Source organism: Sciurus vulgaris, assembly GCF_902686455.1.
Source record: "Sciurus vulgaris genome assembly, chromosome: 3".
Taxonomy (NCBI): domain Eukaryota; kingdom Metazoa; phylum Chordata; class Mammalia; order Rodentia; family Sciuridae; genus Sciurus; species Sciurus vulgaris.
In genome coordinates this window covers 62,485,082-62,512,095 of record NC_136463.1, presented here as the reverse complement: position 1 = coordinate 62,512,095, position 27,014 = coordinate 62,485,082, and the positions used below count along the sequence as shown (strand labels likewise).

Below are 27,014 nucleotides of genomic sequence, written 5' to 3'. Positions count from 1 at the left end.
ATTTGGAATGCAGCAATGTCAGGTTCTAGGATATGGCAGAGTGGGAGGTGTGAGAGTGGAGAGGACACAGGAGAAGGGAGGGGAGGTAGCAAACAGAGGGAGGAAAGAGGAGGGGGAATGTTTCTGGTGAGAAGGACGAAGGGGGCATGGGTGTGGTAGATCCAGCCCTCTGGCCTGGTCATTCTGGACCAATGGGCCATCTTAACTTGAAGACCTCAGGGAGGCAGGGATGCAAGACCCCTGTAAGTCTCCTGGCCAGGGGGTGGTGGGGCAGATGGATTTATGGTCTTCACTAGTGGGGATGGGACAGACACAGAGCAATCCATTGTCCTGGCAGCCCTCATCTGCTTACTCCTGATGGCTACCTTCCTCCTGTCCACAAGAAATAATCCTGACCTTCTAGGTAGATGGAACACTATGTCATGGTGGTTCTAGGGGCACAGGACCTGAGGGAGAGAGGCTGAGGCAGGGTTTTTAAGGTGTCAGTCAGTCTCTGCACAACCCCACCCCCACCTGCAGGGATTGGCACCAACTGCTGTTGGTGCATTTTTCTGCCTTTCCTGGGAAGAGAGGCCAGAGATCGCATTGTTAAAGGGCTCCCTGCTTCACAAAGTGTTGGGAACCACCATTCTCTGGGAGAGGAGAGATGAGCCTGTCATTGCTAATGGGAGACAATGAGGCCTGGAAATATTTCCTAGATAATAACTTAGGTCAGGGCTGATTCCTTGGGTTCACTGCCATCTTTGTAAGTATTAATTTTGGTATGTATGGTTATGTCACTCACACATTAGTACAAACATAGATGTATTCAGTGCAAAATTCCCATCAAATTTTAAAGCCAAATGTGAGACTTATCAAAAAGAAAGGAAAGAAAAAGCTAACAAAAAACAAATCCCTCTTGTTGTGCTGAGCTAATTTCCTTATGTGAGCGAGTTTGGGTTCCTCTGACATTGAGCAATTTTAGTTGAAAGGTTGGAGCAGTTGTGGTGTGGCCATTCCCTAGAAAGCTATGGAATCACCTGCTTTGACTGAAATGAGCATTCTTGTTGCAGCTGCTTGATGTATTTGTTGACGAAAGTGAGTTTACTCCTTCAGTGCCCACTGTGTGCCAGGCATCATGCTGGGGGTGGGGAACCAGGAAGTGACGTGCAGAATTGGCCTACAGGTCCTGGCTGACCCCAGACAAGAGACAGAGGAGCCAGTGAGTGTAGTTCAGCCACTGGACAGTTCAAATAACCACTGGTTCTTTTAATAGCCTCCTGAGGTGGAAGAGCCGTGGAGAAGGAGCCCTGAAAGAAAGTCATCTGGATGTGGCTCATCTGTTGGTATCTCGTGGACATTTACTATTTGCTTTTCATTCCTTATAGGAGATGGAGCTTAGATAACTGGCTTCTCTACTTTCTTTAAAAAAAATTTTTTTAAAGTTATAGATGGACACAATACCTTTATTTTTATGTGGTGCTCAGGATTAAACCCAGTGCCTCATGCATGCTAGGCAAGTGCTCTACTATTGAGCTACATCCCCAGTCCCTGGCTTCTCCACTTTCCCAAGAGCTTAGTGTAGTGGTGCATCCATACAGAGAACAACCAGAGATCCAGAAAGCACTACCCCTCCTCCAGCTTCAGTGCTAGAGATCTTCACCCAGTTTTCCTAGCCACAGGTTGGGGTCCAGGTCCAAGCACTGTCTTCAGAGAGGTGCAGAGTTGCAGAGGAGCAGGGCCAAGTCCTCAGGACTTGGGATCTTGACCTTGTATTTCACCTGCCTGGCAGATGTCCTGGTGGGAATGGGGCCAGAGATACAGAGGGCAGGGAGAGAGACCAACCTTCCAAGGCACTTCCCAACATGTTGCCTGCCTGCACCCCAGCAGCAGCCTGGGTGATATGTGGACTGTGAGGGAGGCCTGGTTAGATTCCTTAGGGTGTCCAGGTGAAATGGGACCTTAACTGACTCTGGAATGCTTAGGGGCTACAACAAAGGATGTGGGGATTTCCTCAGGGACTGAGCAATACCCAGGAGGCATAAGCAACAGGAAAGAAGAAGAGTGGGGGGAAGAACAGAAGTGGAAATGTTCAGGGAAGTTTCCCCAATCAAAGTATTGGTAGGCTGGTGTTCTGGTTCTGGTCCTGCCTCTGACTACTGTGTGGCTTTGGATCAGTTCCTTTCCCTCTCTGGGCCTTGGTTTCTGTATGTATGAAATGAGGAAGTTGGACTAGGTCCCCTGTGATCTCCTTCCAGCACTCTGTCTTATTAGCTTGATGTTATAGAGAGAAGATTGAGTCTCAGAGCTTAGACCACTTAAGGCTGAGACCACAGAGTCAGGGAGCCATGGAGCTGAAATTCCTACCCAGGTCTATCTGTGAAGCCATCAGAGCTGGTAGGAAATTGGCTTCACAAATTCAGGTGTGCAAGAAGAGTCACATGGGATTATTTTTTAGGTAGGAATTTAGTCCCCATCCCACCAGATTGGGAGGAAACTCCAGCTCAGCCATCAGTAGAACTCCTTCCTCTTCCTCTTTGGGGTCACCTCCCCCTTCCTGAAGTCCTGTGAAGGTTTCAGGAATCTTCTGTGGAGCAGACCACTGGGGAAGCTCTCCCCTTCCCATCCCAACACTTGTTGCTTAACAAGCTTAACTCCACAGCCCTCTGAGGTGACAGGCCACACCTGGGCAGGGACTTTGTCAGTTTCGAGTGCTCAGATCCCCCGCCTTCCTGGTGCATCCTCTTGGCCTCTACACCCAAGCTCCTTCCGCTTTCCAGCCATGAAGATGCTCTTCCCCAGGGCACCTGCTGCTGCTGTGACCTCTGAGCCCTGGCTGAATTTAGAAACAGGAAGGGGAGGAGGGGCTCTGTTCAGGCAACTTCTGCTTTCAGAAGCAACATCCTCAAGAGGAGGGAACCACAGAGACCAGACTGCCTTGTTGGAATGGGGTCAGGAGGGGAACAGGCTGAGGATGGAAGTTGAAGGGTATCACCAGAAAGGCCCCTGTCCCCTGTGTTTGTGACCACTGTTGCAGTGGGCTTCTCTGTCAGGGAGACTCAGATGGATTTAGGCATGTCTGAAAATACCCTGTCAGCACCGACCACTCTGATGCAGGCCTGAGAAGGAAGCGGGGCTGGAAGGGGGTGGGGGCCTCTGGGCCTGCTTCTGTCCTTTGTCCCAGGTATCCCAGATGTCTGTAGCCCACTCAAAATTCTGACTCCGTGGGTGGAATTCTTGACTTGGGCCACCAGTGCACGGTGGGTGGTGGTAGGGAACTGTATTTGGTAGCTGGAGCTTGTCCAGAAATCATGTCAGTGAACACAGCATTTCCTGACTCTAGGCAGAGCAATTTGGGCTGTGCAGACAGACTTGAGCTTGGGGAGAGAAAGCCGGTATTGACCTACCCTCTCCACTTCCTCCCCTCTGGACCCTGGCAGGGCCTTTCCTTGGCTCGGCTCCGGGCTGCCTGCTCGCCCGGTCTGGCAGGCTCTCTGCATCTGCCCTAGTTCACAGGCCAGAGGGGCTGGCAGTAGGCCAGGGTCTGCTCATGTCTGCTGAGGCAAAGGAGCAGGCAGTGTCCCGAGAGCCCTGTGCCTCTGGGGCTGAGAGCAGGTGAAACCAGGACACCTCTACTCAGAGGGGGTGAGGTAGGGGACCTGCCCTGAGCATGGGCACCCTTTATGCCGAGTACCCGAATACTCTTGCTCTGCAGTTAGATCTCACTAAGGCTGGCTTGAGCCTGATTGTCCCCCCACTCTCAGTTCTCAACCTGACCATGGAGATCTGTTAGGATAAGCATCAGCCAGAATGGCTAACCCTGTGTATGGGGCCAGGGCTCCCAGACACTGGTCCATTGGCTATACAAAGGCTCCCAGGAACCCCAAGCTTCTCATATAATCTGATTTTACTTTTTAAACACTGGAAGTGAGTCTGAAGTATGGCCGGGTTTGGGAGACAGTATGGTGGGGAAGAACCCCAGACTGGATTAGGAGAGATCTAGAAGCTTTGTTCCTCTCCGTGGCTAATCACCTGTGTGACTTTGTGGGGCTCAACCATGTCTCTGGCTCTCTATTTCCTCATCAGAAAAACAGGGGTAATAGCTCTCCCTGTGCCTTCTCCATGGGATGACCATCACAGTTGAATGAAGTAATGACACCTCCCAGACACTTGCACTGTGTTATAATCAGGGACCCTGCTGCTCCTCAGCCCTGTCAGTCATTCTGCCGTACTTGCTTCTGGCACCCAGGAAGGCAGAGGAGAGGATGCGGATGGCTCCTCACTGTCCAGTCCCACCTCTAGGAACAATGACTCAGGGCCTGTGCTGGTGATGCTTATCGGGGCACTTTATTTGTATTCTGGGAAGTGGAGCGGGGAGAAGGTGAGTGGATTAGCTATTAAGAAGTGGTGGCTCTGGGCTGGGGTTGTGGCTCAGTGGTAGAGAGCTTGCCTGGCATGTGTGAGGCACTGGGTTCAGTCCTCAGCACCATATAAAAATAAATAAAGTAAAGGCATTGTGTCCATCTGCAACTTAAAAATAAATAAATAAATAAAAGAAGTGGTGGCTCAGCAGGGCACAGTGGCGTGCACCTGTAATCCTAGCAGCTTGGGAGGCTAAGGCAGGAGCCTCAGCAACTTGTCGAGGCCCTGAGCAACTTGGCAAGGCCCTATCTCTAAATAGAAAATAAAAAAGGGCTGGGGATGTGGCTCAGTGGTCGAGTACCCCTGGGTTCAATCCCTGATAACCACCCTGCACCCCCCAAAAAGCATGGCTCCCTGAAAGACAACTCTGATCTCTTCTCTCCTGGCCCACATGTTTCTCTTTCATTCAGGTCTCTGTCACTGCACGGGAAGATGTGCCTGCCTTTGGCCCACCTTTGCCCAGCCCTCCTGTTTTCCAGAAGGTAGGAAACTCTTCCACTCTTCTCACATTTAAGATTCTAGGTTTCCATACCTGTCTAGCAATGTTGGAAGGCAGAATTTGGGCTGGAAACATTAGGGTGTCCACTTGTCAGGGTGTTTGATACCAGGGTTGCCTGCCAGAGGAGGGATTTTAATTTTAATTTTTTATGGGTACATTATAATTATACATTGATATATTTGTACATGCATATAACATAATTTGGCCATTATGATCCAGTACTTCTCTTGATCCCCATCCTCCACTCTTCTAGTGGTCTAATGAAGGGTTTTCATACCATGCTCCTGCCCAAGGAACCTTGGGAGAGATTGCCTCCACTGTGGAAATGCCCTATGGAGGGCTGCTGTCCCAGGACCAGCTGGTTTCCATAATGGCATATTAGCAGGTGGACCTGGCCTTGCTAGAAATGATCAAATGTCACAGGGCCCCTTCTGGGACTGTTTCCAGGCCCCCTTTTCTGCCTGCCTAAGACTATGACTGAAGCTTCTTTGGCAGTGACTGAGGGTGGGAGAGCTCTGGATCATCTTGTCTTTTCCAGGGCCCAGAGTTCAGGGAATTCCTGCTCACCAAGCTTACCAATGCCGAGAACGCTTGCTGCAAGTCGGACAAGTTTGCCAAGCTGGAGGTGAGAGCACAGTTTCTGAAGGTGTTCCTCCTGGTCTGCTTTTAACCAGCTTCCCTTGGGGCTCTCATCTTGGGGTCTGTTCAAGGTGGGAAGCATCTTTGCCCCTCTAAGCCCTTGACCCTCTGTTCATCATAGGACTGCTTTCTTCTTTTGGAAACTCCAGGTCTGTCAATCATTCACCCAACTTTTATTGAGTACTTACTATGTGCCAGGCCTTGTTCTATTCCCTGGAATATAGGGATAAGCAAGACAGTTTCTGTTCTACAGAGCTCATAGGCTGGTGGGAGACAGTTTAATACAATGTGCCAGACCTAGGCCATGAGGAGCCAGCACTGCTTAGAGGGCAGTGACTTGCGGGGGGGGCGGGGGGGGGGAGAACTGGGAGTGTGTTCAGGGAAGGCTCCCTGGAGTGGGTGGCTCTGGAGTCTCTGAAACTCAATATCTGATGACCGTTTGCCAGGAGGCAAGAGTGGGGATTATTATTCCAGGCATGGGGAATGATGAGCAAAGGCCACATAGAGTCAAAGCATGGCTCCAGGAGGCAGCTCCTGGGAGTCTGCTATGGACGGAAAGAGACTTCATGGGGTGTGGAATGGGGGGCGCTCAGCTGCAGATGAGGTTGGGTTAGATCAAGGATTGTGAGCTAGAGGTGATGGGTGCTAGAAAGTTCTTATGACACATTCTATTTTCATATTAGAGGGACTGGTGAGAAGGACAGGCTGAAGGAACAGGAAAGGTGGTCAGTTAGATGCAATTAATAGGAGTCTAAGAGATGAGGAAAGCTCATACCCTATAGGAGGAAATGGTTCAGAGTCAGGGTCAGGAAGACATGAAGTCTTGTTGGAAGTATGGGTGGAGGGAAATGGAACTGTAGGGTCTCTCAGACCTTCAGCTCTGTGGTAGACATGGGGGTGACTGGGAGACTGTTCTGTTAGGATCCGCTGCTCTGGGGTGCCTATCAAGGCGGGTGACTCAAAGGGCCATCTGTGCGAATGTGCCCCCTGGAGGCTGCACGCATAGCCCTGGTGTGAATATCTGGCTGGAGAAGAGCCATGGGCAGGTGGGTTCATGAACGTGCGGCTTGGGTAGATATCTGGGTGGGGAGTCACCAGAGAGAACTGTGGAAGTAGTGGGATGACCCAGGGAGAAAGGGGCAAAGCAGTGAGATCAGGGGGCTGAGCCCAGAGCATTTGCTGTCACAGCCGTGATTGTGAGCATGGAGCCCAGCCTGGCTGCAGGTCCACACTGGCTGGGATGCAATGGCACCATAACAGTCCTCAGGCTGGGTGTGTGTAACCCACAAAGAGAGGGTACATCTTTGTTGTCGACCCCAACTCCTCCATCATCACCCTCTTCCCTCCTAGGACCGGACAAGGGCTGCCCTCCTGGACAACCTTCATGATGAACTCCACGCTCACACACAGGCCATGCTAGGACTGGGCCCAGAGGAAGACAAGTTTGAGAATGGAGGCCACGGAGGATTCCTGGAGTCTTTTAAGGTATGCCAGAGAGGGTGAGGTGAAGAAAGGAAGTGATCTAAAGTCGTAAAGATTTTAGCCCTAAAGCCCTAGGGCCAGCTAGAAGAGACAGGACCAGTGGGGGTGTTTACACAGAGCAGAGATATCAGGAGTGTGAGAGGTCAGAGTTAGCCAACAGTGTCTCCAACATCTTCTCCACACTCCATTGGCCCGGATCATCTTCTCCTGGCCCAGGAATCTGATAAGCAGGGACAGGTAGAGAGCAGTTGGAGAGGAGCCAGTGGAAACCAAGAATATTCCTAATTTCATCTGTCTCCTTCTGGGATCAGGGTGTCCGGGGCAGGATGGGAGAAGCAAGTGTACAAACACAAACCTTAGGGGTCTCCTGCAGCTGGTGTGGGGTGCTGCAGTGATTCTTTCCAACTGGCAAGGCCCTGGGGACCTGGCTGGGCTGGTGGGCTGGAGATATAGGCAAGTCCCTTTGGATCTGCAAAGGGAAGAACTTTTAACCAGAACAAGCTGCTAAAAGAAGCAGTGAGCTCCCTGTCCCTGAGCATATTCAAGTGGAGCCTGTGTAGCCACAGAACTGGCATGTGGGGCAGACAAGGCTCATCATGTTCTAGATGAGCCCTTGTTGGTCCACACGGCAACACAGCCAATGTCTGATTTGAGCCTGGCTGTAATCCTGTGTGGTCAGCTGGATGGTTTCTTATTATTTCTACTAACACACATGGGGATAGGCTGAGAGAGGTCACAGAGTAGATCCTTGTTTCAAACCAGGTTCTCACAATCTCAGGTCAAGGTCCTTCTGGCTTGTCCATTGGAGAGTGGTTCATAAAGCTTTTATTTTGGGGGAAGTATGTGTAGGTTAGGGTTAGACTTGCCTGCTTTCAAATCTTAGCTCTGCATGGTCCTGGCTGAGATCTTTAAAGTCTCTGAGCTATAGTTTACTAGTTAATGATACAGGGATGATAAATCAGGCCACCATCACAGAGTTGTTATAAGAATTCATAGAAATAGGGTTGGGGATGTAGCTCAGTTGGTAGAGTGCTTGCCTCAAATGCACAAGGCCCTGGGTTCAATCCCCAGCACTGAGCACTGAAAATAAAAAAAAAAAAAAGAATTCATAGAAATAATGGCTGGGAAGTGCATATTGACTGCAACACTATAAATGCTCAAGTGTGAGTTGTTATTATTATATGAAGTAAAAGCTTAATACACATTATCCTATCTTAAACCTCCAACTGCCCTCTGTGTTCTGTAGGGAAAACTATTATTGTGGATGTAGTAATTTTGGTATAATAATTTAGACCCAATTTTAATAATTACAGGTATAATTTTACATATGAGAAAACTAAGACTCAAAGAGACTAAATAATTTGTCCCAGTCATCTGGAGACAGAGTTGAATTCAGGTCTCCCAGATTCCAAAGCCTTGTGTTCTTAACAGCTATGTGATACTCCCTCCCAGTTTCTGACTATTAAGATTCCACCCACACTGGCCTGGGCCTGGGCAGGTGTGGGGTCAGTCCCTCACTGGCTGAACCATGGAGAGCAGGGCATGGCTCTGCTGGTCAGCAGCAGTCAGCTGCTGAGATTCCTCATGAGGGTGGGGGAAGAAGCCAAGTTGCTTGCCCAGGCTGGTGGAAGATTCCTGGGGCATCTGCTTTAGTTCTGATGGACAGTGGCAGCCAGGGCAAAATAAGGGAAATTGTGGGGATCAAGATGTAAGAGGGACGAGGGAGAAAAGGAACAGGGAGAGAGAGAGGAACAGGAAAAGGAAAGAGAGAGCTGGGTTGGATAGCCCAGCTGAGGGAGGGGTGAATGTGACCAGATAATAGGAAAATGAACTTGAATCTGGAAAGGCAGATAAGCAGGACCATTTAGAGGTTTTCTAAGGCTTTGCACTCTTCTGGACGCTCTGCCTTCCTTCATTTCAAGCATGTCAAAATGGTCCATATCACACAGTATGTTAGCTTTCTATCACTGTGACAAAATACCTGAGAAAATCAACTTAAAGGAGAAAAAATTTATTTTGGTTCATGGTTTTCAGAGATTTCAACCCACAGGCATTTGGCTCTGTTGGTTCAGAGCCAGTGGTGAGGTGGGCATGGAGGAGCAAAACTGCTCACCTCATGGCAGTCAGGAAGCAGGGTGGGAGGGTGGGGTGTGGTGGAGAGGGAGAGAAAGGAGAGAGGCAGGGGACAAGATATACCCTTCTAGGGCATTGCAGGCCCCTAGTGATCTGCTTCCTGGAACTGAGCCCCATCTTCTACAGTTTCCACCATCTCCCATAGTTCATTTAATTATGAACCCATGCATGGATTAATTCACTGATGAGATCAGAACCCTTATGATCCCGTCACTTCCTCTAAAGCCCCACCTCTGATCATTGCCACGTTGGGTACCAAACCCTCAGTACACGAGCCTTTGGGGGACATTCCAGATCAAAACACACAGTAAGTGTAATTTACGCAGGACTAACAGAGTAGAGCTGTGACTGACTATCTAACATAATGTTGTATTTTGTACACATTCAATGAAACATTTGTCACTTTATGTTTTGCAAGATTCTTTTTCTATATTAGAGTTAACAATTGTTTATTCCTGATTCAAGTATTTTTATAATCTGTAGAAGCTTGTAGGTTGTGGACACTGCCCATGGCATCCAGTGAATGAGATGGCCCAGTAGCTAAATACAGGGGGCAGGTCTATAGGACAGTGGCCTGAGGAGACCATTTTGTCCACTCCTCTGCCTCTGACAGGAGTAGCAGTTGGCCTCTGTTTGACTCCAGAGCATTTGACATCTTTCTAAAGGGGTTTCCAAGAGAGGAACTACTTCAGAACTTTATTATTTCTTGTCTTTGAGTCAATAATGAAGGGAATTCTCTTTTCAACCCCAAATCTTTGCAACTGAAGATTGAGGACACCCGTTTCTCTATTCTGCTTGTCTCTGCAGTTGCACTGTGGGGTTAGAGGGGGACTGTCACAATCAGTCACAGAGCAAGCTTTAGAGTTTGGTTGATAGTGATCAGTTTTTTCTCCCCTCGCCTGGAGAACACATATTCTCTAGCCCTGTTCCTTTCAATCTCTCACTCTTATCTCCCCACATGGAGAGGCCTGAGCTGGCCAGGTTCTCGTTCAGCTCGGGAAACTGTCTCTAGTTTTGCTTTTTTTTTTTTTTCTGTCATGGATGCATTAGGCAGAGCTATGGTGTTAGAATTATTGGTATTCCTCATCTAGTTCCCTTTGACATCCACGGGATTCCTCTTGAATGAAGTGGTGCCTGAAAATGATTCTGGGAAGAAAACTCGGATGTTAAATCTTCCTGTCAAAGTCCTCATCTTACAGGTAGATATAATGCGATTGAGAAATAGGAACATAATTTAGAAAATTCAGGGCCAAAAGCTGTCTTGATCATTTATCCTTTCACCTCTCCTGAGGCTGCTCTTCCTGCACCTTAAAGGGCCTTGGCCTTATCTGGGCTTCAAGAAGCGGACTCACCACGACCCTGGGTTGTGCTGCCTGGCACCTTGTGGCAGGTGGAGTGGTTCTTTACATCTCGCTTCATTTGTCCTGGCTGTGATTAAAGCTTTTCCTCCATAAGTCTCAGACGTGCTGGTTTATGGACCTCTAGACCTGCTTTTCAAACTGAGCTGCCTCAGCTGTCCTGAGAGGTATTCTCAGGACCCTTCCAGTTCTACTGACCCTTTCAAAGTCTCCATTTTCACTTAGATTATAACTTTAAAATGCGAAGATTTCCAATGACAAAGACTAAACTTTTGCAGTGATGATTCACAATTAAAAGATGTTTCTACAGAATGAGACAGGGAACATAGTCAGCTGTATTACACATGCAGCCTGTGGGGGTCTGTGGACAGATTCTTGGGGGTCTTGCAAGAACATTTTTTCTTTATAAAAAAATATTGTACATCAGTCACCTTTGAAAGATATCGATCTCCAGAGTATTGTTCTCAAATGCCATTCTCAGCCCATGCCAGCTATTGACAAAGGTTTTGATTGGTCTGTAATGAAACAAGAAGAAAGTGATGATGCTTGATGTATTCATGTGACGTGAGCATAAATCATGTGTGTGTCACGTTTGGAGAAACACTGAATGGGCCCAGCCCTCCACTGACCTCATTGTATAGAAGCAGAGGATAAGAGAGGACAGAACTGGAACCACTGCAAGCTGGAAGTTGCCAGGTTAATTTCTCCCAGCCTTTGAGGGACTGTGATTGTTATTGAATGGGTCTGACCTGACCCCTAGTGGCAGGAGAGGCCACACATATTTCTGGCCATATCTCTGTGGGGTCCAGGCAGTAGCAGTGATGGTAGATGGAGCCCAGAAGAGCCCAGGCAGAATCCCCAACCTTTGGCATCTCTACCCCATTCTTTTCCTCACGAGACAGGAAGTTGTAGAGTCAGGATGGTCCCACTGCCTTTGGGGGGGGGGGGGGGTCCAGTAAGAGAGAGCTCAGGTCTTGCAAGTGGCCCTGCTCAGCTCATGGCTTAGAACCTCATCTGTGTGAGGAGACCTGTGAGCTTCTGTTCTGTTCCTACCCTGCTAGAGGAACAGAAGGCCCTGTGCCAGACCTAAGAGTACTCCCCAGTTGGAGCCATCTCAGCAGGCAGGAAATTAGCATCTTTGTTTCCAGGGGCTCTGCCTCTGTTACTTGTCTGATTCTGATACATGCATCCCCCTTGGTGCTCATTTCCTTGATTTTTGCTCCTTGAGTTGAGTTTGTTAAATGGAAGCAATTCATAAAATCCACTTGTAAGGAGATGAGGACTGTGGTTGGCAGGGAAGGAAATTGCTTCCTCTGTGAAGCTAACTGGTGCTCAAGCTCGTGGCTAAGATCAAGTGGCATGTATGGGCAACCAGAAATCTATGCCATCTCTCTAATCTCACTCCCCCAAAGGAGAACTTCTCCAAAGATGAGCAGGGAGGTGAATGAGGGGTGGGATATCATAGTGACCTAGGAAGCTTGATGGAACTGGAGATGATTAGATAGGAGGACAGCAGTTTGGGGACAGCAGGGGACAATCATGTGAAATAATCCAATAGACTGGTCCAAGACTCAGCTCTAGGAATTTATGTAAGATTTCACTTGGCACTTTCCAAAGGTCAGGCCATTCACCACTAGGACAGGCAGCCTTGGAGGCAGTGAGCAGCCAGCCCTGGAAGATGCCAGTGCAGGGTACATGAGCTTTGCTGGGGCGGGATGTGGGGCCAAGCTGGAGACAGTCCTCATGGTCCCTGGAGACCTCCCAAAGCCATGCGAAGGCATCATGTGCCTGTCCTCTCTCCTGCCTTCCTCTTTCCATAGTTGACACCTCCTTTCTCTTCCCCTTTCTTGGACTCTTCTGTCCAGTTTGAGAAGGCCAGCGTGTTGATCCAGTTGACCATTAGATTGAAATGTGAAGTTCTTTAGATCAGATCCCTGAGCAGTTTCATCCAAATCCAGTATTATTTTAGGGCTTGGAGGTAAACCATCACCTCCCTCTCACTAAGATTGGGGCAGGAGAGCTGACCCCGAATGTCAGGTCTTATGCCAGGCTTGGTCTTATGCCATCTCTTGCCGTCCTTGTGATAGCTCCTCCTGGAGGGCCCATTGCCATGTTGTATAAAGAAAGCATCTCAGAGAGGTGCACACGCAGAGCAAAGGGAGGGCCAGGTCCCAGCCCCTTCTCATCACTGCAGCAGCAGACCATCACCCTGCCCACCCATCAGCCCATCCTCTCCTCAGACTTACCTCTCTGACTGACAGTAGCATCAGGGACAATTGAGGAGACTGTGTCCTCCTGACAGAAGCCTCTGAGATTTTTTTTTTTTTTTTTTTTTTTTTTTTTTTTTTTTGTGGGGAGGGAGTGCCCTGAAACCTCCTGATTTCTACTCATCCTTAGTTCATCAGCCAGTTGAATTATTTTTCAGTCTGGAAGCCTAGGGTCCTGGCTCCATCTTTTACCTGTCGCATGGCCTTGGGCATATTCGCTTTTCCAAACCTTTTCTGTCTAGCCAGTGCCTGCCCTCCCTGTACCTTAGCACTGTAAGAGTTCAATAAGGTCACATACATGAAGCTGCTTAGACCAGATACCATCACACAGGGCTTATTCCCCACATCAAATCCTTTCTGGGAAAAAGATGGTGAGGAATTTATCAGATCATCTGGGATGAGTTTGAAGTGACACTGATAATGCGGTAGTGGTGGTGGTAACACAAGAGGGCACAAGGAGTGTAAAGGTGCTGAGATTTATGGAGCACTCACCTCATTTAAGGAAACTCACCATTCATTGCAGGACATGCTGTGTGCTGCCTCATCTTTCCCAAGGGGTACATGACTTTACGATGCTCTGGTGATGAGTGAATTGAACATGCTGACTGTTCCAACCATGTCTCGGGAACACTGTTGCTAGGTGACTCTGTTCTGTAGTCTAGAGAGGGAGAGAGATGATGTCCCTCAAGGGGCATCTTTGACTCAGACTTGAGAAACCATATGACATCAGGAGTAAGACTGGTGGGCTCCATGCCTTGTTCTCAGTACCTCATCGTGGGAACTGTCTTATTTATCAACAACTTTCCTGAGTCTGCTTCCCTTGTCAGGATAGAAAGGCAGGCAGGATGGGTTTCTTTGAAATTTCCAAGGCTGGAGAATTCCTGGTCTAAAGAGGTCCCCAAGAGACCTGCTATTTAGGTTGGGTCATTCTTCATGCTGTTTTCCTGGAACTACCTTGCCATAGACTGAGCTCTTCCCTGGGCACCTCGCAGGAGGGAAGGAGTTTGTTCTACTTGAGACCTCTAAGTTGGTGATTGAGGTGTGTTCACAGGTCTGACATTCAGAGAGGAAGGGAGCAGACCCATAACTTGTAGCCCTTCTGCATCTGTTTTCTGGAGCTGGGATTGAGAACATCCTCCCTTGACAGGCTTACATGCTAAGTCCATTTACTCATGCACCAAGAAGAACCAGGTGACTTGTGGCTCAGTTGGTCAGGGGTTTCCAGGTTCTTCCTCTCTTTCTCTTCTGCATGCCTGGCTCATCAGCTTTGTCCCTCAGGCTTGACCCCAAGAGGGCTGCCGTATGTCTCAGGTGCAGACTTGTCACATCTCATTTGGGAATCATTGGGGAAGCCTTTCTCCAATGCTCCCAGCAAAGGTTCCTCATGCTCCACTGACAAGGGGATGGGTTAAGGGGTTAAGTGACTGCTTCAGACTGATCAGGACTTATTCCTGTGTCCCACAGAGGAGGAGGAGATATTGGGTCAGACAGTGATTCTGTCAGCAAGGAGAACTGGGGGACTGGTACTTGTTTGTGAGTCATTAATAGCATCTGTATACAGGAATACTTGTCCTTGGGGCCCCTGAGCAGCTAGTTAATGCAGATGGAGTACCCCACAAACCCTGAGTCTTGCAACACTGCCCCAATTGAGGAATATGTCTTGGGTACTTCTTGGTGGCAGGGGCCATGTCTTATACTCCTTTGGCCTCTGGACTACAGTTCTCTCAGTTCCTGGCACAGTATTAGGCACACAGGAAGCGAGGGGACAAATTCTTATTCTTAACAGTAAGAGTAGCCACATTTAGAGGTACTTTTGATGCTCTGTGCTCTCTCTGGGAGACTTTTGTGTATTCTCACAGCAACTCCATGGTGAAGGTAACCTCTATCCCATTTTGCCGACAGGCCACAGAGAAGCTATGAGTACCCTGAGTAGGGTACCCAGATCATGAGTGGTGGAGTAGAGAGTTCAAGTATAAATCCTAGCTGTGCCACCCTGAGGCTTTCATGCTTTTGACAGCTAGTTTGCATTGCCACCTGGTTCTGTTATTCAGCAACTGAATGAAAGATCAAAGGGAGGTGACTTCAGTTCTTTGGAGTCACTGGAGAGAACCTCCTAGAATTCTCATACCATCTTTGAAGGTTTCTGGACTGAAAGAAAACATCATTGATGGGATAGCCAGAATCCTCCAGGACTTCACTTGTTGAGAAGTGGCCCATCATTTCTCCATAATTTCTCCCATCACTTTTCCCCTTTAGTCTCATACAAGCAGCACTGCCCTGTGGAGCAACCTGAGAGTTGGCCGTCACCCCAGGACCACCCCCCCTGTGGTCTTGCTGATCCTATGGTTTAGCTGTTCTTCTCATCCTCACACACACTCTGGCAAACCTGACCATCCTGGTTATCCTCTCCTGAATGCTTCATTGTTTGCCAGTGTGCCCCTGGCTCTTTGGTGGCCCTAGGTGGGCACAGGCTCCATGAGGCCTGAATAGCCCCTTGCCCCTTAAGCAGGTGCTGGGTGTGAGTACACGTCTCTTCTTTCAGCAGCCATGCAACCATGGGCTTAGAAAGCAAGTGTGCCTTCAGCACCGTAAGCAGAAGGGAGGACTCGACGTGGGGTTTGATGTACAGATGAGCAGGACTTCCTCACAGTTCCATTCACCAAGGGTGAATGGAATCCCAGTTGCACAAAGCACACTTTGGGATGACAACAGAAGGGTAGTCCATTGTAGACATGAATGGAAGGTTAGTTTTCTGAACAAAGAATCAACGTGCAGTCCAGTACCTGATTTAATGTACTTAATCCCCACCTCGATCCTGTGTGGAACATGTAATTCCAGTTTTCCAAATGAGGAAGCCGTACTTAGAGGGGTTGGTAACTGAGCCAGTGTCACACCTGCTGCCTGAGTCCTGAGCCTCACTTCCTTTACCTGTAAGATGAGGATAACAACCTTGACCCACCTTGTAGGGAGCTAGGATGCTGACCCCTATGGCCCCTATCTGGTGCCTTGTCAGAGCATGGGACAGAATGTGTAAGCTCTGGCATGGGCCTCAGTGTCTGTGTGCCTGTACTTACGCACAAATGCACCCATGCCAATTGCAGGGTCATCCAGAGGGACTGGGTGCTGACTTTCAAACCTTTGTCACCCTTCTCCTTGCAGAGGGCCATCCGCGTGCGTAGCCACTCCATGGAGACCATGGTGGGCAGCCAGAGGAAGCTGCACAGTGGAAGCATTCCTGGAAGTCTCAGTGGGGGCATTGTCCACAACAGCATGGAGGTCACCAAGACTACCTTCTCGGTAAGCGTGGCAGGTTCTAGGCCATGACATGGACCAGGGGAGGCCCCTCACTAAACCTATGCAGGAAGGGTGCTCCCACCCAGACTTGGGCTAGACAACTTGAGCGGGGCAAGCTGGATGATGGAGGGAAACTGCGTCTGCTTGGCGGGTGACTCATTCTTTACCCTCTTATAATAGTCGCTTAGAGCCTCAGTCCCAGGTGACACCTGGGACTAGAAGTCCACTTGTCCTGTTCTCTGAGTTTCTTTGACAGCTACATCTCATCCTTTGGACCAACCCTACAAAGTGACCCTGGGGTGTGTTTCCCTGTCCAGGGGCTTGGAGCCCATGACTGGGAGAAGGGTGTCCTCACATTGTTATTTTTAACAATAGAAGTAGCCACCCCAGCTTACTGTGTGCCAGACACCAGGCTAAATAATCCATAGACAAGATCTCACCAGATTCCTGTCACAGCTGTCTGAGGCAATTTCTGTTCCACATTTGAGGAAAAGGAGGCTCAGAGAGGTTAAGCAATCGCTATAAGTCACCTAGCTAAGCTGAGGAGCTTGGATTTGAATGCTAGTCTTCCTGATTCAAAGTATATCTTCTTCATAACTGTGTATACAATGACCAAGGAAAGTGGGCCCTGTGGCTTTGACTTATATCAGGGTGGGACAGGTGAAGGAACCATATTGCCAGTCCATTTGGCAATATGGTGGTTTTGGACTTGTATGGACTAGGATTTTCTTTTCTTGTTCTTTTTCTAATAGCAGAACAAACTTACCATAATATTTATGATTCTTATTATAAATGGCCTTACACAATTAGTTTAATCTACCACACCTGTTGTCATGTTCCTTTCAGAAGGTCTATGAAGTGAGCAAAGCAGGGCAGTTTTCTCCATTCTGTGATTGAGGAGACAGGCTCAGAGAGTTCTGCCGTTTGCCCAAGGTTGCACACATGTGACTGGCAGAAGCCGGTCCTGGGTTAGAAGCTCTAAAGATTAGTTCCAGGTTCCCATCTTTCCTTCCTCAATGTCTTGCCTTTTCGTTTTCACCCTGCGAGACCAGGCAACTCTCCTGAATCAGAAACCTCTGCTGGTTCCCGCTGCCTGCCTGCGTACATGGACCTGGCTCCACAGCTGTCCTTCCATCTGGTTATTGTGACTCCTGCCAGGCTCCATTTACTCCTGAGCAATGGATGGAGAGTCAGGAGCCCTTGGCTTCTTATCCTCATCCTTCCTATAATATGCTAGCTGACCTTGATGAGTTTGCTTCACCTTTCTGGTCCTCAGCTTCCTCACTGGTGAAATCAAGGACTCTTGAGCTTTGTGGTTCTCAGTCTGTGACCACATGAGTCATCCTCACTTTCTCAATATGTGGAGCTCTGCTTTGGGGGCCTTGACCCCACCAAGAATTCTGGTCTTCACTGGGTCATTGCCTGGGGCCAGTGATTTATCTTAAGAACACAGAAAAGAACTGTGAGTTTTGGGGTCTCAGTTCTTGCTACATAGATCCCATCTTTCCCAGCTGCCTTGCTATCTTCTGGGGTCCTTTCCAGACCAGGTGCCATTTGTAGACCAGAGAGGGGGCAGGGAAGAGGACCTCTGTTTGGGGTGGGTGTACTCACTTTGGCAGTTTCCTTCGCAGCCTCCAGCGGCAGCTGCGACAGTGAAGAACCAGTCACGGAGCCCCATCAAGCGGCGGTCAGGGCTCTTCCCCCGCCTGCACACGGGCTCAGAAGGCCAGGGGGACGGCCGGACACGATGGTAACTACCAAGGGCCCCAACTCCAGCTAAGCTGTGCGATCTGTCAACCCTCTCCACCTCGACAGCTGTCAGATGCCCACCCTTGGGAAGAGCTTAGCTCAGGTTGGGGAGGTGACTTCTCCTTAACCCTGGCTCTACTCAGGCACCTGCATGGTCAATCACTCACTCAGCTTTTTATCTACCAAGTCATTTGGCCATTCTCTGCATGGATCTCCAAAGTTGTTTCTGCAGCATTTTGATCCAGGCTAGAAACATTTCCTGGGTTCTTGTCTTTCTTTGTCTCTTTTTACAATGCTCACTCGAATGTACATCCCCCCCCCCCCACCTTTTTATATCACTGGGGATTGAATTCAGGGCCTTGTGCATGCTAGACAAGCACTCTACCACTGAGCTACACCCCCAACTCCAAATGTCCCCTCCTATGGAAACTTTCCCTGATTCTGTCAGGCAGAGTTAATTGAACCTTCTTTTGGACTTCTAGAATATTCTTATACGTTTTAAAGCAACTCTCCTTTTATACCATACTTAACCTGTTCTTGTTAATCATCTTTCTGATCCTTTAACTAATGAGCCCATTTTTTTCTTTAATTCAGCAAGCACCATTTATTGAGTGTCTGCCATATGCTGGGCATGCTGCTGAATGCTTAGACAGGTGCAGCCAGACACAGGCCTGCCCTCTGAAGCTCACAGTTCTGGAAGGGAAGACATTTAGATTCATTTCTAGATTTCTGGTTGTTTGCCTGTAGCCCTGAGTAGTGGTACCATTCCCCAAGGTAGGCCATGCAGGACAAGGGACAGGTTTATGGAGGAGGACAAAAGGCTCTGTTTGGAACCTGCACAATCGAGTGTCATGGGCCACTCAGGAGAGATGTTCAGTTCTTGAGTTTCAGAGAGAAGACTTGACTGGAGAGGAGGAGTTGGTTGACACTGGAATAAAGATGCCGGTTAAAGACATGTTAATGGGTGAATATGATTGTCCAGAGGGTGTATATGGAGCACTAGTGTTCAAGAGCACCCGGAGGATGGAGAGCTAGTGAACATGACTGAGAAGGAAAAGAGAGAAGAGGAGGAGAGGCTGTGGAGGTTGGGATACCTGAAGCCAGGAGGGGAGAAATTCCACATTGGTGTTGATGTGCAGGCATATCCAGCACCATGGCCCAAACCCCTGCGAGGGTTGGCAGTGAGGAGGCCATCAGAAGTGCACTGAGGCACTCAACACCACTAACATGGCCGTGATCAAAAAGACAGATAATACAATTGTTAGGATGTGGAGAAATCCAGCCCTCATTCATTGCTGTTGGAATGTAAAACAGAGGCTAAACAGAGAGTTACCCAACAATGCCACCCCTAGATATCTGCTGTAGAGAACTGAAAAACAATCACCTATAAAAAATTAGAGCACTAGCACAACTCAGGACACAAATGTTCAATGCAGCATTATTTGCAATAGCCCAAAGTGGAAACAATCTAAATGCCCCTCACTTGATAACTGCGTGAATAAAATGTGATTTATTCATAAAATGAAATATAATTTTGCAATGAAAAGAATTGAAGTTTGAATGCACACTACCACATAGTGAACTTTGAAAACATTATGCTAGTGAAAGAAGCTAGACATAAAGACCATAACACATTAAATGATTTCATTTATATGAAATGTCCAGATTAACAAGTCTATAGAGACAGAAAGGAAGTTAGTGGTTGGAGGGGAGTAGGGAAAAGAGGGATGGACAGTGATTGGAAATGGAGCTAAGGTTTCTTTTGGGAGGTCTAAAAATGTTCTAAAATTAAATTGTAGTAATGATTGCACATTTCTGTGAATATACTAAAAACCGTTTAATTGTCTACTTAAAATGGATGAGTTATATGGTATGTATATTGTGTCTCCATGATACTGTTATTAAAAAAAAAAGTGCAGCCTCCCAGTGACTTGGGAGGCTGAGGCAGGAGAATTGCAAGTTCAAGGTTAGCCTTAGCAACCTAGCAAGGGCCTCAGCAACTTAATGAGACCCTGTCTCAAAATAAAAAAATTAAAAGGACTGAGGGTGTAGCTGAGTAGTAAAGTGCCCCCGGGTTCAATACCAAGTACCAAAAACCAAAACAAACAAAACAACAACAAAAAAACCCGTACATTGAAGACAAAGCTATCATGTACCTAACAGCTGGCACAGGGTAAATGGTCTTTACTAAACTCTAAGAGAAGGGAACTCCTGGACCTTTGGGCCAAGAGTAGCCCTTTGCTCCCCAGTACCCAGACCTACTTCACCTTACAGATCCAGGGACCTCATATTACAGTGTATATACAGGGTGTCCCCTAGAGTCACACGGCAGATGGTTTCCTGGAACCTTCTGGGAATCCATGCATGTTAGGTTGTATTCTGTATAGATTCTACTTTGTTCCATCGGGAGGCCCTTTCTCAACTCATAGTTTTTGCCTGGTGGGAGAGCCAGTTTGCATGAGGGGTAGACTTGGGCTGGAGTCCATCAAGCCAGGGCTCCTGTTTGGTGGGTCTGGACTCTCACCTATGAATCTAGAGTAGTCTTTGCTATAGGGAACATAAAACCCTGTTGGCTGCTGCAGTCTCAGGGACTCAGGTGGGAAAAGAAGTCCTGGTAGCTGTGCTTTAAAAGTAGGGGTCTGCTGGACCCCGTAGTCAGAACTCTGTCTCAGGCTTGGGGGTGGACTGTCAGGTTGGGAGCTGGTCCATGGTCTCACTCCTCTTCATTCTCATTCCCTCAGTGACAGTGCATCCAGCACCCCCAAGACCCCAGATGGCGGACACTCTTCTCAAGAGATAAAGTCTGAGACCTCATCCAATCCCAGCTCTCCGGAAATCTGCCCCAATAAAGAGAAGTAAGAGAGTAAGGGTGAAGGAAAGACTGGCTTTCCCCATTTGGAGTCCTGGAACATGGGCTCTGCCTCCAGGCCAGCTGAGAGTCTCTCTCTCCTCTGAAACTTTTGGAACATGAAAGTTGGCAGAGGGAGCACAGGAATTGCTGTGGGCAAGCTCAGATCTCAGGTGGACCTGTTCCACTCTCTGTCTGGGGAGGGCCTGAGGACCAAATGGGGTCTTGGTGTCCTGTGACCCGGGCTGCCCTCACTTCTGGTTCCCTGCAGCCTCACTTCCTGTTCCCTGCAGGCCCTTCATAAAGTTGAAGGAGAATGGCCGGGCCAACATTTCCCGCTCCTCCTCCAGCACCAGCAGCTTCAGCAGCACTGCAGGAGAAGGCGAGGCCATGGAGGAGTGTGACAGTGGGGTAAGTGGACCCATTCTAACCTGTGGAGTGTGCCCCAGGGCCGAGGCAACAGAAAGGGGTGGGAGGTTCTGGGCTGATGGGGGTCCTGTCTCAGGCCTGCCTGGGCATGGAACCCCTGTGGGGCTTGCAAGGGTACACTGGCCTCACTCACCCAGTCTCTCTCCTCAGAGCAGCCAACCATCCACAACTTCACCCTTCAAGCAGGAGGTGTTTGTCTACAGCCCGTCCCCGAGCAGCGAGAGCCCCAGCCTGGGGGCAGCTGCCACCCCCATCATCATGAGCCGGAGTCCAACGGGTGAGTGGCTTTTGGTGGTATTTGCAATGTGGCTGGGAGGGGTGGTATGTGTAATGTAGCCGGGAGGGCCAGATGTGCCTTGATCACTGTTACATGGGGTATGTACCTAGTACCAGGTATTACTGGACTGGCCAGTTTCTGTCCACCCCTCAGGTGCAGACCCTTAAGCTCCACCAGCTCTTTTAATCTTCCATCAATCTAAAGGTATAAAGGGTCAGCAGTGTCCAAGGGAAGATATAAGGAAGATCATGGTCAGGAGCAAGTGATCTTTTATGTTAGCACTTCCCAGTTAGTGGAGCAGTTCATGCCTTCCTCTCATTCATCTCCCATCTGGAGCTGGGTTCTAATCTGGATCAGACAGGCCCACCTTTCTGAACCTCCTTTTCCTTCTCTATAAAATGGAGTATTCATACACATTCCTAGATTTTTAAGGGCTAGTTAAATGTTGATGGAATGAATGAATCTGTAACCAAACCCAGTGCCAGTGTGGCACTAAATGAATATCAAAATGAATAATATGTTGAGTAAAGGGAAACTTAGAGTCTACGACATATTGAAGGTTACTCGGGGAAGAAGGGAACCTAGATCATGTCGAGTGACTCTTATCTAGTGCTTTGTACTTCCTGGTGTGCACTTTCCTGTAACCCTCCCTTTCACATAGGATTTGACCCCTAATTCCATGCAAGTTGTGCTGCGTATCCACAGCACAACTTTGATTACTTTCTCCATTAGTTTCTCAAGTCTAGACAACAAAACAGTAAATCATGCCCTGATTTGTAGCATTTGCCAGTTGATCTCAGGGTGGGCTTGGGGATACCTGTCTGTTCAACTGAGTTTGGGTAGAGGCAGGCTGAGGGGAGGGAGGTGGGCTGGGAGGGCCTGACATTGAGTCTTCCAGAATCTCAGATGCTTGATCGTTGGTCATTTTGTACCTGCACTTCTTGCAGCCCATAAGGGGATTGACAGGGTCACTCAGAGAGGTTTCTATAGCACCTGCAGAATTCATCAGCAACCTATAGAGGGATGTGTGAGTTGTAGGTTACCTCAGTCAGGGGAAAACCAGAGAGCCTGTGGCTATCTTGTGAGTGGCGTAATGGCAGAAATTTAACAGTGGGGTCTTCTACCACATTTACACTTATTGTAATAATTACAATTATTATGCTTATTGTAATTATTACACTTATTGTAAAATTTACTGATACAATGTATCAAACACAAAGTTTATAAATAAGGATAAAATACACAATGTTCTGTATTTTAAATCCCTTTTGTCCAGTGATTCTTGCAAAACACAAAAATTTCCATTGATAGTTGTCTCACCCTTGTATCTGTACCAATTTTGAGGTTGAAGATGATGAAAAAATGTGATTCCAACATGAATGACAATTGATATTATCATTTATGTTAAGCAGTACTTTATATTAAGAGAACTTCAGCCATTTGTCAAAGACATGAGCAACTTTTTTTACTGAATCAGATAATAATTTTCAAATACTGGAAGAGTATTTACTCAGTCTTTGGTGCTAATGACAATGATATGGCTGTAGGCACAACACATTTTCAAGTTTAATTCATATGATTACTTTCTCCATTAGTTTTTTAAGTCTAGACAACAAAATAATAAATCATGCCTTGATTTGTAGCATTTGCCCGTTTCTCTTAAGCTACCTCTGTGATGTCCTTGAACATGGGCTGGGAAGAAGTATAGTTCACTTCCGTAGGGTGTTTCTGTCATATGCATTCAATTGATGCAAAAGCACAGACAATTGTAAAATAGTGAGGACATGATGAATTTTGAGTATTTATTAACTTTTATTGAATATAATCTATTTACTCATAAGTTTTTATCATTTGATTTTTAAAACTGTGTTTAAAACCAGCTCACACTATTCTAAGTTTAAGAGTTGGCTCTGGTGCATGTCATATGGGCTACTGTGCCTTTAGGCACGTTGGGGAGGCCCCTTTCTCTTGGCATCCCCAGCCAGTCTACTCATTCAGTTCACCTGACCTCTGCAGTTCCATCTCCTTTTCATGGACATTCTCCTTTTCTTAGATGCCAAAAGCAGAAACTCCCCAAGATCAAACCTGAAATTCCGCTTTGATAAGCTCAGCCATGCCAGCTCCAGTGCGGTAAGGATCTGGGTGTGACAACTGCGCAGGAACACCCTCCCCACTCCCATTCCAATATCCTCCAAAAGCCAGTCTTCTTTTCTGTGGGATGGAAGGGGAGCATGTCCCAGACATCATATGGGGGTCCCCTGAAAGAGGGGAAGGGAAGTTCTTATCAGATCTAGGGGTGATGTCATGTGTCCTCCCATGATGCAGGCATCAGCCAGGGGCTCATCAGCTACCTTTATTCCACCTTCTGCATTAGAGCTACCATTGGACAAAGCTGTGTCTAGTTCTGTGATATGAACCACTGTCTCCTGAGGCCTCTGTCCCTTTCTGAGCTCACCAGATTGTTGAGAGCTGAGTGTGCAGAAGCTACAGGTAGAGTGGATTGCGATCTTGTTACTTAAAACTCTTGTATGAATGTTTCTTCAAACAGGGTCACTAATGGAAAGTGGAGTCCTTTGCCTGTCCAAGGTGAGTGTTTGCCTTGCAGTGGGCATGAGGGGAGTTGTGTATTCCTTTCAGATCAGGGTACCAGCTAGGTGCAATGACACATGCCTGTAATCTCAGTGACTTGGGAGATTGAGGCAGGAGGATGGCAAGTTCAAAGCCAACGTTAGCAATTTAGTGAGGCCTTGCAGCAACTCAGCAAGACCCTGCTTCTAAATAAAAAATAAAAAGGACTGGCAATGTTGCTCAATGGTTGAGCATCCCTGGGTCTAATCCATAGTTTAACCCCTTCCCCCCAAAAATCAGGATTCTGGTGGGCTTATGACCTTGAGAATGGTCAGAGAGATGTTGCCAGCTGGGGAGGTCCACACATAGGCTTCATCTCCAAGTCTCCATGATGGGCTTCCCAAGTCTGTGATGGGAAGATGGGGAGGATGCCTTGGGTGTGGGAAGGAGTGTTTACTCAGTGGGACAGTCTGGTTTCAGCAAGTGGAAGGGGCTGTGGCCAGAGCCCACTACCTTTTCTGGAGGGAGGAGTTTCTCGGCTTACCTGTTGCTTCCCTGCCCTTAGATAGCCTTTCCCTCCTTGTGTCATTGGCCAAGGGTCTAGGCTAGGATATATCCTCCATACATGCCAAGAGATACACTTGCTCAGAAAAAAGTGTAAGGGACAACCCCAGGGAGACCTCTGCTCCCAGCCTCTGCCCAGGGTTCATGTGGTTCCAGCACAGCAGGGCAGGAGTCCTTTACGATTAAGTCTCAGCTCCTCCTAGTGAAGACTAGGAGGAGAATCCATCTGAACTCCTGACTCTCCCCCACCTGGAGCACCAGGATATGAGTCACATTAGAGACCATGGGAAAGGGCAGAGCTGAGCCCACTTGATGTTAAGCCTGTTTATGAGAAAACAGAAGAAAAACAGGAATGTCAACATTCACCTCCAACATCTATCATGGACTTCAGATGCTTCTTTTTACTAAAGTAATGTTCATACCCAACTGCCAGGGCTGTATAAATGAAGTTGGGCACCCTTATGTTTGGCACTCTCCTCGTCCTGAGTGCAGTTGGTGGGTTGTGGCTATAGGCCAGTGTATTTATCTCTCTTGCTTTTATGAAATGCTTACTTATCTTCTCACTCCCTCTTGTCTTCTCCAGGGAAGCCCAGTTCTGTCCTGTAGAAGGCTCCTGTTCCAGCAGTTTGGGGGTGCCATCTGCTACTCTGACCATCACAGACCTGTTGCCCCACTGGCCACCTGCCCATCAGACCAGATTCCTATGCTCTGTCCCAACCTGACCACAGCCCTGCTAGCTCCTGTACCAACATACCCTGCAGAACCTTCCCAACTCTGGACAAGGCTTCATACCTGGAGGCTTCTCTGCTGTTGACCTCCAGATGTGATGTTTGTCTGGGTCATTTGTCATCTTGCTTTGTCTGTAGGAGATAGAGTTGGGCAAGGGGGGATCTGGGTATGGGGGGCTTGGTCAGAGACTGGGCAGCTCATTTGCCTCAGGCAGAAAATGATGAGGTGGAGAGCAGAGGTGATAGCAGAACATAAGGTGGGCCCTGTTCATCCTTGGTCACAGTGCAGTGCCTTCCTGGACTTGGCAGGCAGGAGCTTCACCACCACCAGTGCATTTAGTGATGTAATGGAGATAGAGGGGCTGCTTACCCAGGAGCCAAGATTAGCAACATCTTGGAGGTTGTTCTGATGAAAATTGGCCCCAAACTGAGTGCATACTTGTAATCCCAGCAACTCTGGAGGCAGGAGGATTGCAAGTTCAAGGCCAACCTTAGCAACTTAGTGAGACTTTTTCCTCAAATTAAAAAATAAAAAGCACTGGAGATGTAACTCAGTGATAAAGCAATCTTGGGTTCAATCCCCAGTGCCCCCCCCAAAAAAAAAAAATTGACTCCATTGGTTCCAGATCTCTGGAATGCCAAACATCTACCTGCTTTTGTGCTATACACTTCTGATCTAGTCCCACAGACAGGTCCAGGGATGCTGTCATCCCTGCTACCAGGGTCTTGGACTTGTGGAAGCTCAGAGGCTGAACTGGGTGTGTCTGGGAACCTGGCTGCACACTTCTTTGATTATAGCTGAAACTTTTTTCCCACCTGATTTTATGCAGGTTCCTGACTGTCCTTGCTGTGGGAGAAGCCCCAGGCAGTCTTTCCCCTTTGAGCAGATATTTTTTTCCGCAGGAACAGGTGGGAAGCCAGGAGTGAGAAGGAGTTCTGGGAGAAGGAACAGGGCAATGCTGGGCATTTGTTGGTTGAGAAAAACCTCAGGGCCTGAGGACTCAGCTGGCCTCCACAGGGTCCCAGTCTCTGCTGATTGTGGAAGACATAGTTAATTTCAATTCACCATGGGCAGGAGGCGAGAGGTGAGCTAGGGGGATGCCGTGGCAGGTTTGGTCAAGTCAATGTGTGTGGCTTGAACTTAGGTGTGGGAAAGGAATGCAGTATCCCTCAGCGATTTATGTCCCAGGCATCAGTGAGGTGTCCAGTGCTGCCTTGGGGGCTGCTTCCATTTATTGTGCCCTCTGGCCATGTCTGGAGTGCCATCCCCCAATCCTCTTACCCTTTCCAACCACAACCACCCTCTCTGGGATGAGCCAGCTGTCCTGAGGGGCCACCCTCTGACCTCTGACTGTCCTGCTAGTCTGCAGGGTGTTTTTGCTGCTGGGTTTAGGGTGAGGCATCCTCCAAGTAAAACACAGAGTTTGAACATCAGACCCTTGGTGGTACTGCAGTTTGAAGTTCACAGGGTCTCTGGTACAGGTGGCACAGGGCTTCTGGGGTGTTGCTGGCTAGGCTCCTTCTTTTAAGGAGCAGATGACAAAATTTCTAATCAAGTGCTTTTTCTGCACAGGGATCTGGACCCAATCCCAAATCAAAGCATACAAATGCAACACATTGTTTTTGACCGATATTGTGACTATTTCCTCATTACTTTTGCAATTGGAGCAAAAGTTTGATCCTTCATTTTCTACTCTTGTGTTGGATCCTGTTTGCAGGTTGGGAGTGGCCATACCCCTCACCCTGTGCAGGGCATGTGCTTACATAAAGTACTAGTC

General features: G+C 48.2%; 1 protein-coding gene across 11 annotated transcripts in view; it reads left to right on the top strand.

Moving 5' to 3' along the window:
* Positions 1-25,825, top strand: part of RAP1GAP2 (RAP1 GTPase activating protein 2) — a 227,928-nt gene extending 202,103 nt beyond the window's left edge. For all 11 annotated transcript variants that reach the window (XM_079130830.1, XM_079130826.1, XM_079130829.1 and 8 more), the window contains 11 exons: positions 4,812-4,883; positions 5,439-5,525; positions 6,890-7,024; positions 15,939-16,076; positions 17,705-17,823; positions 20,564-20,677; positions 20,964-21,081; positions 21,250-21,376; positions 23,430-23,506; positions 23,925-23,962; positions 25,092-25,825. In XM_079130830.1, the coding sequence (XP_078986956.1) occupies positions 4,812-4,883; positions 5,439-5,525; positions 6,890-7,024; positions 15,939-16,076; positions 17,705-17,823; positions 20,564-20,677; positions 20,964-21,081; positions 21,250-21,376; positions 23,430-23,506; positions 23,925-23,933 (996 nt within the window). In that variant the 3' untranslated portion in view covers positions 23,934-23,962; positions 25,092-25,825. The remainder of the gene's footprint in view (positions 1-4,811; positions 4,884-5,438; positions 5,526-6,889; positions 7,025-15,938; positions 16,077-17,704; positions 17,824-20,563; positions 20,678-20,963; positions 21,082-21,249; positions 21,377-23,429; positions 23,507-23,924; positions 23,963-25,091) is intronic.
* The last annotated feature ends 1,189 nt before the right edge of the window (positions 25,826-27,014 follow it).